This window comes from Nerophis ophidion, linkage group LG05 (genome assembly GCF_033978795.1).
Source record: "Nerophis ophidion isolate RoL-2023_Sa linkage group LG05, RoL_Noph_v1.0, whole genome shotgun sequence".
Classification (NCBI taxonomy): Eukaryota; Metazoa; Chordata; class Actinopteri; order Syngnathiformes; family Syngnathidae; genus Nerophis; species Nerophis ophidion.
Window position 1 is genome coordinate 18,082,918 of NC_084615.1, and position 13,700 is coordinate 18,096,617.

Sequence of the window (13,700 nt, forward strand, 5' to 3'; positions counted from 1 at the left end):
CATATGTTGCTCCAAAACCTGTATGTACCTTTCAGCATTAAGGGCCTACTCAAACCCACTACTACCCACCACGCAGTCTGATAGTTTAAATATCAATGATGAAATATTAACATTGCAACATGCCAATACGGCCTTTTTAGTTTACTAAATTACAATTTTAAAATTCCCGGGAGTTTCGTCTTGAAAACGTTGTGTAATGATGACGTGTACGCAAGACGTCATTGGTTTTAAGGAAATATGAGCGCTGCACACACAGCTAAAAGTCATCTGCTTTAACGGCATAATTACACAGTATTTTGGACATCCGTGTTGCTGAGTCTTCTGCAATTTGTTCAATTATTATTTGAAGTAGTCAGTGTAGAAAGATGGAGTTGGGAAGCTTTAGCCTTTAGCCACACAAACACACGGTGATTCCTTGTTTAAAATTCCTGGAGGTGAAACTTTCCTATGGATCAGAGCGCGGTCAAGCCAACATGGATCCCTACCAAATGTCAACCATCAGGTTTCGGTGAGAAAATGTTGGTTAAAAAGTCAGTTCTTACCGGAGAAAAGCGGAGCTTGTGCCGTCCATAGCTGCCGTCCACTCCCCTGAGACACTGCGCGTCAAGACACCCTTGGAGACACCCTTCCGACTATCAGGTACTATTTAACTCACTAAAACACTAGCAACACAATAGAAAGATAAGGGATTTCCCAGAATTATCCTAGTAAATGTCTCTAAAAACATCAGAATCCGTCCCAATGCAATCGCGTTTTTTTTTTTAACTTTTTTTTTTTTATAAAAAAAAATTTCTAGTCTGTCGCAATCAATATCCTCAAACACGAATCTTTCATGCTCGCTCAAATTAATGGGGAAATTGTCGTTTTCTCGGTCCGAATAGCACTTTTTGTCGGAGGCTCCCATTAAAAATAATGTGAATATGTGAGGAGCCCCCACAGGTGTGACGTCATTCTCTGCGACTTCCAGTAGAGCAGGGGTTGGCAACCCACGGCTCCGGAGCCGCATGCGGCTCTTTGGCAACTCTGATGCGGCTCAGCTGCACAATCGCTGACCCCCCAGATTGTAGAGGGGAGATTCCGGAATTCAATGCCTCTCCTGGACATCACCCGGAGTCAACGTTCTCCAATTCTCACTCGGACTACAATATTAAGGGTGTGCCGTGATGATATTATTCTTAACGTCCTCTAGAACGTCATCGCGCCCGCCATTCACGGGATGCTATTTGCGTGCCGACGGGACACATGCATTTTGCTGCTTCTATCGGCACATGTATGAGATTGCAAGGCATACTGGGTGACACAGAGTACACTGACGGTTGTAATATAAACACATTTAACACTCCTACTAATATGCGCCACATTGTGAACCCACACAAAAGAAGAATGACAAACACATTTCGGAAGAAAATCCTCACAGTAACACAACATAAACTCAACACAACAAATACCCAGAATCCTTTGCATCCATGACAATTCCTGACTATGTTATACACTCGAGGCACCAAACAGCCCCCCTCACTGCGTGGTTGAGGTGGGCGGGATTTGGTGCTCGTGGGGTTTATAACATAGTCTGTTGTGTCATGGATGCAAAGGATTCTGGGTATTTGTTTTGTTGTGTTTATGTTGTGTTACTGTGAGGATTTTCTCCCGAAATGTGTTTGTCATTCTTCTTTTGTGTGGGTTCACAATGTGGCGCATATTAGTAGGAGTGTGAAAGTTGTTTATATCACAACCGTCAGTGTACTCTGTGTCACCCAGTATGCCTTCCAGTCGTGTGCGTGCATCTGCGGAAGCCTCTCACAACATGTTGCTGGACTGGCAAGCAGTTTGTACATGTTGTAGAAGATGTTTAAGGCAATGGCTTCATAGCATACCCTCATTCTTGTCATCTGGGTGACCACCAGCAGATATTCTCGAGAAAAGTTGCGGCTCTCATTATCTTCCTCATTTTGTGAAATGGGTCGAAATGGCTCTTTGAGTGGTAAAGGTTGCCGACCCCTGCAGTAGAGGGAGGGCATTTTTCTTAACACCGAAAGTTGCAAACTTTATCGTGGATGTTCTCTACTAAATCCTTTCAGCACAAATATGGCAATATCGCGAAATGATCGAGTATGACACACCTGCTATCCCCGTTTAAATAAGAAAATCTCATTTTAGTAGGCCTTTAATGGTGCCTTTACAGATGTGTAATACACTAATACACTTCCATACCATCACACATGCCGACTTTTACACTTTGCGTCTAGTACAGTCCGGATGGTTCTTTTCATCTTTGGTCCGAAGGACACGACGTCCACAGTTTCCAAAAACAATTTCAAATGTGGACTCGTCAGACCACAGAAGACTTTTACATTTTGCATCAGTCCATCTTAAATGAGTTTGGGCCAAGCGAAGCCAATAGCGTTTCTGGGTGTTGTTGATAAATAGTTTTTGCTTTGCATAGTAGCGTTTTAAAGTTATATTAAAGTACCATTGATTGTCACACACACACTAGGTGTGGTGAAATTATTCCCTCCATTTGACCCATCACCCTTGATCACCCCCTGTGAGGTGAGGGGATCAGCGAGCAGCAGCGGCAGCTGCGCCCAGGAATCTTTTTTAATTTTTTTATTCAACCCCCAATTTCAACCCTTGATGCCGAGTGCCATGCAGGGAGGTAATGGCTCCGTTTTTTATAGTCTTTGGTATGACTCGACTGGGTTTTGAACTCAACAACTTGCTCTTACAGATGTAGCAACAAACTGTAGTTACTGACACTGGTTTTCTGAAGTGTTCCTGAGCTCGTGTGGTGATATCCTTTACACACTGATGTCGCTTTTTGATGCAGTACCGCCTGAGGAATCCAAGGTCACAAGCATTGTCATTAATGTGCAGTGATTTCTCCAGATTCTCTGAACCTTTTGATGATATTACAGAGTGTAGATGTTGAACTCCCTAAATCCCTTGCAATAGCTTGTTGAGAAATGTTGTTCTTAATCAATTTGCTCAGGCATTTGTTGACAAAGTGGTGACCCTCGCACCGTCCTTGTTTGTGAAAGACTGAGCATTTCATGGAAGCTGCTTTTATACCCAATCATGGCACTCACCTGTGGGATCATTCAAATAAGTGTTTGATGAGCATTCCTCAACTTTCTCACTCTTTTTTGCTGCTTGTGCCAGCTTTTTTGAAACGTGTTGCAGGCATCAAATTCCAAATGAGCTAATATTTGCAAAAAATAACGAAGTTTACCAGATCGAACGTTAAATATCTTGTCTTTGCAGTCTATTCAGTTGAATATAAATTGAAAAGGATTTGCAAGTCATTGTATTCTCTTTTCATTTACCATTTACACAAGGTGACAACTCAAAATGCTTTGAAGTTGATAAAACAGAACAGTTCTAGGATAATGAAGTATACTCGGCTGCTGGAGTCCACCACCATGAGTAGGAGAGGATAGACTTTAGTCCTCTTCACCACATTCCCCCAAGTTTTGTAAACACACTTGGGAGAATGTGAAAGCAGATTTTCAAGATAGACAGGTTTGATCTCCATGGCAACAAGGTGTGGTGGCAGTAATTGCAGTCAGCTCCTTTCTCGCTCTCTTTTGCTCCTCTGTTCTTCTTTTTCACTGATTGACAGAGCTACTTCTTGTCAGTCCTTCAACACGGCGGTTTGAGTTCAATCCAGTTATGTAAATAGTATGTAGGCCAGAGGGAAGTCAGGTATGTAAACTGAAACTGTTGGTTATGAGCAAAGAACGCTTGGTTTCATATCTTGCAGAAAACAAGCCTCCACTTGTAGGTTCTTTTTCCCGCTTATCAGAATGACGTCATCATTTCAAATGGCGCCCTGACACCTGAGTTTAAAACAAAACCCAAAACCAGTGAAGTTGTCATGTTGTGTAAAAGGTGAATAAAAACAGAATTTGCAAATCTTTTTCAACTTATATTCCATTGAATAGACTGCAAAGATATTTAATGTTCCAACTGGTAAATTGTGTTAGTTTTTGCAAATATTAGCTCATTTGAAATTTGATGCCTGCAACATGTTTCAAAAAAGCTGGCACAAGTGGTAAAAAAGAGTGAGAAAGTTGAGGAATGCTCATTAAAGACTTATTTGGAACAACCCACAGGTGAACAGGCTAATTGGTAACAGGTGGGTGCCATGATTGGCTATAAAAGCAGCTTCCATGAAATGCTCAGTCGTTCACAAACAAGGACGGGGCGAGGGTCACCACTTTGTCAACAAATGCCTGAGCAAATTGTCGAACAGTTTAAAAACAACATTTCTCTATTAGCTAGTGCAAAGAATTTTGGGAATTTCACCATTTATGCTCCGTAATATCAAAGGTTCAGAGAATCTGGAGAAACCACTGCACATAAGCCATGATATTACGTACATTGGATCCCTCAGGTGGTACTGCATCAAAAATTGACATCAATGTGTAAAGGATATCACCACATGGGCTCACGAACACTTCAGAAAACCACTGTCAGTAACTACAGTTGGTCACTACATCTGTAAGTGCAAGTTTAAACTCTGCAATGCAAAGCCATTTATCAACAAAACCCAGAAGATGGACTGATGCAAAGTGTAAAAGTGTTGTGTTGTCTGACGGGTCCACATTTCAAATTGTTTTTGGAAGCTGTGGACGTCGTGTCCTCCAGAACAAAGAGGAAAAGAACCGGACTGTTGTAGGCGCAAAGTGTAAAAGGCAGCATGTGTGATGGTATGGGGGTGTATTAGTGGCCAAGGCATGGGTAACTTACACATCTGGGAAGGCACCATTAATGCTGAAAAGTACATACAGGTTTTGGAGCAATCCAAGCCACGTTATCATGGACGCCCCTGCTTATTTCAGCAAGACAATGCCAAGCCACGTGTTACAATAGCGTGGCTTCGTAGTAAAAGAGTTTGGGTACTAAACTGACCTGCCTGTAGCCCAGACCTGTCTCCCATTGACAATATGTGGTGCAATATGAAGGCTAAAATATGAGGCAGGAGACTGTTGAACAACTTAAGCTGTACATCAAGCAAGAATTTGAAATAATTCCACGTCAAAAATGTTTCCTCAGTTCCCAAACCTTTACTGAGTGTTGTTAAAAGGAAAGGCTATGTAACACACTGGTAAAAATGCATTTTTTGCAATGTGTTGCTGCCATTAAATTTAAAGTTAATGAACATTTGCAAAAAAAAATAAATATTTTTGTCAGATCTGACATGAAATAGCTTGTCTTTGCAGTCTATTCAATTGAAAATAAGTTGAAAAGGATTTGCAAATCATTGTATTCTCTTTTTATTTTACCATTTACATAACGTGACAACTTCACTAGTTTTGGGTTATGTAGTGGATCAGAAGCCTAACACCATTGCGAGCATTGAAGTGCTTTTAATCTTTAGTCCATGTTCACTTCTGTCTAGTTTTGTTGGAATATCTCAATACACTTTTCACATAGAGCAGGTCACTCTTTATACATTAAAGAAAACTTCCTAGTAAGCACTTTGAGAAAAAGGAAGCAACCTCAAAGAGCGAGATGAAGGTGACACTTTGGTGTAAACATGTTTCATGATGTTTGCAGGTCAACGACATAAGCTTGGCATCCGTCCCGCACGCCCGGGCCATCGCCGTGCTGCGCCAGCCCGGCCTCCTCCGGCTCACCGTCATGCAGGAGAAAGGCTTCAAACCCAAGGAGCCGCGACCCGATCAACAAGCGCCCTCGTCCGCCGCGCCCCAAACCCCGCACGGCGCCCACGCCAAAGCTACGTCCACTCACACGGTGCTGCAGGTGACGCTAGTCAAGAGCCAGCGCACCGAGCCCTTGGGTATAAAACTGATACGCAAATTGGATGAGAGCGGGGTCTTCATCCTGGATCTGCTCTCTGGGGGGTTGGCGGCCAAAGACGGCAAGCTGAAGAACAACGACAAAGTGTTGGCCATCAACGGGCACGAACTGAGGCACGGGACCCCCGAGAGCGCCGCCCACATTATACAGGTACTGCTCAGTCCACACGCACCTTACCTTGCACTCACGACTTCAAGGGAAACTTCACTTTTTGGGGAAATTTTGCCCATCCACAACCATTATGTGGGACGAGAAGAACACACACTTTTCACATTCTAAATATTGAAAACTGCTAGTAAGAGGCAGGTAACGGATTTAATCTGCGCTACCTATAAAAGCCCTTTAGAAAAAACATTAAAAGAGCCAGTTGACACTGCACACCATCTGATTTTTTTCACCAGTCTGATTACTCCAAAGTGCTTCAGATGTGAAGTGAAGTGAACTATCTTTATATACTACTCAGTGGCCTAGTGGTTAGAGTGTCCGCCCTGAGATCGGTAGGTTGTGAGTTCAAACCCCGGCCGAGTCATACCAAAGACTACAAAAAAATGGGACCCATTGCCTCCCTGTTTGGCACTCAGCATCAAGGGTTGGAATTGGGGGTTAAATCACCATAAATGATTCCAGGGCGTGGCACCGCTGCTGCCCACTGCTCCCCTCACTTCCCAGGGGGTGATCAAGGGGATGGGTCAAATGCAGAATACAAATTTCACCACAACTAGTGTGTGTGTGACAATCATTGGTACTTTAAATTTAACAGTGAAGCCCAATATCTAATTTACATTTAAACCATGGGTGTCAAATTCTGGCCCGCTGGCCAAAATTGGCTCGCCGTGTAATTTCATTTGGGCCTTGAGGCAATAATAAATTAACATTAGAGCTGGCCCGCCGGTATTATAGAGTGGCGGTGCCGCTGTATCACCGCATTCAACGCTAATTCTCATACTTGCCAACCCTCCCGATTTTTCCAGGAGAATCCCGAATATCAGTGCCTCCCCAGAAAATCTCCCGGGGCAACCATTCTCCCGAATTTCCACCCGGACAAGAATATTGGGGGCGTGCCTTAAAGGTACTGCTTTTAGCATCCTCTACAACCTGTCGTCACGTCCGCTTTTCCTCCATACAAACAACGTGCCGGCCCAGTCACGTAATATATGCGGCTTCTACACACACACAAGTGAATGCAAGGCATACTTGGTCAACAGCCATACAGGTCACACTGAGGGTGGCCGTATAAACAACTTTAACACTGTTACACCACACTGTGAACCCACACCAAACAAGAATGACAAACACATTTCGGGAGAACATCCGCACTGTAACACTACATAAACACAACAGAACAAATACCCAGAATCCATTGCAGCACTAACTCTTCCAGGGCGCTACAATATACACCTCCGCTACCAACAAAACTCGATTTTGCATGTCACTATAAAGTTATACGAGCCTTGCTTGTTCAATATTTAATGCAAAACTTATTTGGGTCCCTATTAAAAGGTTAAGTTGTTCAACTTTGGCCCGCGGCTTTGTTCAGTTTAGTGTCAAACTCAATGTATTTGAGTTTGACACCCATGATTTAAACCAATGTGGGTAAAGTGTCTTGCCCAAGGACACAACGGCAGTGACTAGGATGGGGGAGCGGGGATCAAACCTGGAACCCTCAAATTGCTGGCACGGCTACTCTACCAACCGAGATATACCGCCTGACTACATACGCTCTTGAGTTTCAAAAAACCTGGCACAAGTGGCAAAAAAGACTAAGAATGTTGAGAAATGCTCCTCAAACACTTATTTGGAACATCCCACAGGTGAACAGGCTAATTGGGAACAGGTGGGCGCCATGGTGGAAGCGGGAATCGAACCTTGAACCCTCAAGTTGCTGGCACGGCCACTCTAACCACTAGGCCACTGAGTAGTCATGAAAATAGAGAAAACACATTAAAGGCCTACTGAAATGAGATTTTATTATTTAAACGGGGATAGCAGGTCCATTCTATGTGTCATACTTGATCTTTTCGCGATGTTGCCATATTTTTGCTGAAAGGATTTAGTAGGGAACATCCACGATAATGTTTGCAACTTTCGGTGCTAAGAGAAAAGCCCTGCCTCTACCGGAAGTCGCAGACGATGACATCACATGTTGATGGCTCCTCACATATTCACCTTGTTTTTAATGGGAGCCTCCAACAAAAAGTGCTTTTCGGACCGAGAAAACGACAATTTCCCTATTAATTTGAGCGAGGATGAAAGATTTTTGTTTGAGGATATTGATAGCGATGGACTAGAAAAAAAAAAAAACAAGTTAAAAATGTAAAAAAAACACGATTGCATTGGGACGGGTTCCGATGTTTTTACAGACATTTACTAGGATAATTCTGGGAAATCCCTTATCTTTCTATTGTGTTGCTAGTGTTTTAGTGAGTTAAATAGTACCTGATAGTCGGAAGGGTGTCTCCAAGGGTGTCTTGACTGACGCGCAGTGTCTCAGGGGAGTTGACGGCAGCTATGGACGGCACAAACTCAGCTTTTCTCCGGTAAGAAGCGACTCTCTACCTCAATTTTCTCACCGAAACCTGCTGGTTGACCTTCCGTCGTGAATCATGTTCTCTTGACTGCGCTCTGATCCATAGTAAAGTTTCACCTCCAGGAATTTTAAACAAGGAATCAGCGTGTGTTTGTGTGGCTAAAGGCTGAAGCTTCCCAACTCCATCTTTCTACTGTGACTTCTCCAATATTAATTGAACAAATTGCAAAAGATTCAGCAACACAGATGTCCAAAATACTGTGTAATTATGCCGTCAAAGCAGATGACTTTTAGCTGTGTGTGTGCGCAGCGCTCATAATTCCTAAAAACCTGTGACGTCTTGTGTACACGTCATCATTACACGACGTTTTCAAGACGAAACTCCCGGGAAATTTAGAATTGCAATATAGTTAACTAAAAAGGCCGTATTGGCATGTGTCGCAATGTTAATATTACATCATTGATGTATAAACTATCAGACTGCGTGGTGGGTAGTAGTGGGTTTCAGTAGGCCTTTAAATGGGAAGGTGTGTACTGTATTATTGTGTGCCTTGTCTACATAAGTGGAAAAGTAATTGTAACGTAGATCCACACTGATGTCTGTGTCTCCTCTACTTAACAGCCATAAAAATATTACAACCCTCCCAAATATATGACACTAAGTGTAAATATGACGCATTATTATGAATGTGCATGTTACTACATCACATATATACATACATAAATATAGAAAACCGTGTTAGAAGTTTTTGGATGGTATTTAGATTGTTTTGTTCTTACAAGCAGTTTTTCAATATTTAAGATGTAGAGACGAGAAAAAAGATGGGGTTTTGTCTCGGGCTGGGCAATATGGCTTTCTAATAATATCTGGATTTTTGTAAGCCATGTGACGATACACCATATATATCTCCATATTTGGCCTTAGCCTTGAATGAACACTTGATGCATATAATCACAGCAGTATGATGATTCTATGTGTCTACATTCAAACATTCTTCTTCATACTGCATTAATATATGCACATTTTAAACTTTCATGCAGAGAGGGAAATCACAACTAAAAGTGTATTTATTAAACATTTATTAAGCAGTGGCACAAACATTCATGTCATTTCCAAAACAGAAAGTGCAAGATTGTCAGATACATTTTAAAAACAAGCTATATGTCATCTTAGTGACATCATGCACAAAAGTGCATGATGTCACTAAGATGACATATCAAAACAACACTAAATTAAAGGCCTACTGAAATGAGATTTTCTTATTCAAACGGGGATAGCAGGTCCATTTTATGTGTCATACTTAATCATTTCGCGATATTTCCATATTTTTGCTGAAAGGATTTAGTAGAGAACTTTGACGATAAAGTTTGCAACTTTTGGTCGCTAATAAAAAAGCCCTGCCTTTACAGGAAGTAGCAGACTATGTGCGCGTGACGTCACAGGTTGTAGGGCTCCTCACATCCTCACATTGTTTATAATCATAGCCTCCAGCAGCAAGAGCTATCCGGACCAAAAAGCGACAATTTCCCCATTAATTTGAGCGAGGATGAAAGATTTGTGGATGAGGAAAGTTAGTGAGGCACTAAAAAAAAAGAAAAAGCGACGGCTCCGGGCGGCGGCAGTGTTAGCGTTTCAGATGTAATTAGACACATTTACTAGGATAATTCTGGAAAATCCCTTAACTGCTTATTGTGTTCATAGTATTTTAGTGAGATTAGATGAGTAAAGTCATACCTGAAAGTCGGATGGCTGTGGTGAATAGCCAATGAGCCAAGATCACAGATTCTTTTTGACAGCTACAGGGGAAGGTACCATAATCCACTGATGTCTCCGGTAAGAACCGACAATTTTCCCATCTAAAAACTTATGTATTGACGTAGAGAAACAAGTTCGCTTGACCGCTGTGTGTTACAGTTTCACAACAAAAACAAAGAAACACCGGCTGTGTCTCGGTGCTAAAGGCAGCTGCAATCCACCGCTTTCCACCAACAGCATTCTTCTTTATAGTCTCCATTATTAATTGAACAAACTGCAAAAGATTCAGCAACACAGATGTCCAAATTACTGTGTAATTATGCGATGAAAAGAGACGACATTTAGCCGTAAGTGGTGCTGGCTAATATGTCCCCTCCACCCCGAGACGTCACGCGCACGCGTCATCATTCCGCGACGTTTTCAACAAGAAACTCGGCGGGAAATTTAAAATTGCAATTTAGTCTGATATATAAACTATCAGACTGCGTGGTTGGTAGTAGTGGGTTTCAGTAGGCCTTTAAAGTGCACTTTTTGTACAGAAGGCCACTACAATAGATTAAAACAAATAAAGTGCACTTTTGTGCATGATGTCACAAGGGGCGGTATAGCTTAGTTGGTAGAGCGGCCGTGCCAGCAACTTGAGAGTTCCAGGTTCGATCCCCGCTTCCGCCATCCTAGTCACTGCTGTTTGGTCCTTGGGCAAGACACTTTACCCACCTGCTCCCAGTGCCACCCACACTGGTTTGAATGTAAAAATTACATATTGGGTTTCACTATGTAAAGCGCTTTGAGTCACTAGAGAAAAAGCGCTATATAAATATAATTCACTTCACAAGATATTTCAATAAGTGTCAAATAAAAATGAGCTACATTATAGGAAATCAAATAGTGTATGTCCTTCGCTGTGTGGTAGGTTCCTGCGGACCAACCGGAGATGTTGACATGCGGAGTTTCAAGCACTTTTCATTCTCTAGCGCAGGGGTGTCAAACTCAAATACAGAGTGGGCCAAAATTTTAAACGGAACAAAGCCACGGGCCAAGGTTGTACAAATTAACCTTTTAAGAGGGATCCAAACAGGTTTTGCATTGAATATTGAACAAGCAAGGCTTATATAATTTTATAGTGACATGCAAAGTCGAGTTTCAAATTATCCATCCATCCATTTTTTTACCGCTTGTCCCTTCTGGGGTCGCTTGAGCCAACCTCAGCTGCATTTGGGCGGAAGGCAGCGTACACCCTGGACAAGTTGCCACCTCATCACAGGGCCAACACAGATAGACAGGCAACATTCACACACTAGAGCCAATTTAGTGTTGCCAATCAACCTATCAATAATAATTAAAAAATATCAATGGCATATCAAATCAAATTTGAATAAAAATTGGGGAGGCCGGGTTTGGTGGTAGCGGGGTTGTATATTGTGGCGTCCAGGACGAGTTAGTGCTGCAAGGGATTCTGGGTATTACGTGTGTTGTCATTCTTGTTTGGTGTGGCTTCACAGTGTGGCGCATATTTGTAACAGTGTTAGTGGTTTATACGGCCACCCTCAGTGTGACCTGTATGGCTGTTGACCAAGTATGCATTGCATTCATTCGTGTGTGTTAAAGCCGCAGATATTATGGGACTGGGCCGGCACGTTGTTTGTATGGCGGAAAAGCGGACGTGAGGACAGGTTGTAGAGGATGCTAAAGGCAGTGCCTTCGAGGCACGCCCCCAATATTGTTGTCCGGGTGGAAATTGGGAGAAATTCGGAAGAATTGTTGCCCCGGGAGATTTTCGGGAGGGGCAGTGAAATTCGGGAGTCTCTCGGGTAAATCGTGAGGGTTGGCAAATGCGTTGTTACTGCGGCACCGCCCCTGTATGATACCGGCAGGCCAGCTCTAATCTTTATTTGATATTACCTCAAGGGCCGCGGGCCAGAGTTTGACACCCATGCTCTAGCGGTTGACTTTTCAAATGATGTTACACATTAGCAGTAATGCTATTTTTTGTAGCCACACTTTTGCCCCACACTTGACAAATTACGGTTGTCTGTTCGACATCTTCCCGCTTGAAGCCAAACCACCGCCAGACGATGGACCCCGTGCTGTTTTTCCTGGGAATTAATTCTTCCTTCATTTGTTACCAGATTCGCACCTTCTTTCTCTCTTATTACCCATCGCACCAAAGCTAACGTTACCTATGCCACTACCTCTCTGCTCCTCGAGGGCGTTTACTATGATGTATGTAAGAAGGTGCGCTTGTTTTACGTCTCTGTGATAAGGAGAGACAAGAAAGAGTGAGAAGAGCCTGTAGTGTAATGCCCGCAGCTAAAAGCAACTGCGTGAGAACGTATACTCTAATATCACCCAGGGTTTCCCACACATTCATTTATTTGTGGCGGCCCGCCACGAAAGAATTACGGCCGCCACAAATAAAAATATTTAAAAATAATACATATATATATATATATATATATATTTTTTTTTTCTGGCTTTTGACTCACTTGACCGCTCATAAAAGCAATGGGACTCTGTCTGTGAATGGAGCTTGTAGTTACATATTATATAAATATGTAAATATTATATAAATATGTATATAAATATGTACATAAAGTGTTGTAATTATATTCCAACTCTGCGTTCTTCTTAGTCATTGCCGCCGCCCGACCACACCACCACAAAAAGATGCCTGACCTGTGGGAAACACTGTCACCATGTAGTCATTTTCTATATCGCACAGAGACAAACCAGCGATATATTGGGTGTATCGATATAGATTGCCCAGCCCTAGTTTTGTCTCACAGAAGAATTGTGGAAGATGGGCACAATTCCCCTCAAAAAGTGCAATCCTCATTTATAGGTAGGTTAGCCTGAAGGAAAACAATTAGATTTTTTATTGTTTTCACTTACAGTTCTCATTTCACACTTTTTGATGTATAGCTTACAATTACAAAACCATGAAGTGGTGAGGCCAGCCTTGAATTTATTGCACTGTTGGAAAAAGTCTGGAGAAGTAAATGTTAACTCTAGCAATAAGTTCTTTGTTTCTCTTTTCCAAAAGTGAAAGTGCTTAAACGTGTATCCTTGAAGATAAAAACCTGTCGCTGTGTTTGCACGCAGGCCAGCGAGATGCGAGTCAACTTTGTGATCATGAGGCTGGTGGAGACCCCTGAGGAAGGCGGACCGCAAGGCCGAGCGGTCCGAAGGGTGCCGGATCTGCAGTACTTCAGGCGCCACTCCACCTACATGAAGGTACCATGGCTTTACTTGGTCCCATTTGCAGCCTGGACAATGACACGCTTCCAGCATACACTGTGCTCAAAATGCATGCATGTGATACACACATGGACGATTAGTTCGGACCTTTTGCTTGATGCTCAAATGTGCTCATCAATTTCACACCCGAACAAAACCCCACCTACAATCTGATACATCACTAAAATCACTAAGCTTTACAACTTTGTTGTGAAAATCTCCTTCCACGTCTGTCCCCGACACCCACATTTCTGTGGAAACGCTCCCCACCCACACTGCTTGGTGCCTCGTCTGAGCTGCTGTGACTTACATTACCATAGTAACTAATTAGATGACCATAGTAACTTATTAGATGAC

The 13,700-nt window shown here is 42.6% G+C and overlaps 2 protein-coding genes across 6 annotated transcripts in view; one reads left to right on the forward strand and one right to left on the reverse strand.

Moving 5' to 3' along the window:
• Positions 1–13,700, reverse strand: part of kdrl (kinase insert domain receptor like) — a 403,844-nt gene that overhangs the window by 71,973 nt on the left and 318,171 nt on the right. The gene's annotated exons all lie outside the window — the stretch shown is intronic.
• Positions 1–13,700, forward strand: part of lnx2b (ligand of numb-protein X 2b) — a 65,049-nt gene that overhangs the window by 36,231 nt on the left and 15,118 nt on the right. For all 5 annotated transcript variants that reach the window (XM_061900261.1, XM_061900266.1, XM_061900265.1 and 2 more), the window contains 2 exons: positions 5,560–5,973; positions 13,209–13,340. In XM_061900261.1, coding sequence (XP_061756245.1) covers positions 5,560–5,973; positions 13,209–13,340 — 546 coding nt within the window. The remainder of the gene's footprint in view (positions 1–5,559; positions 5,974–13,208; positions 13,341–13,700) is intronic.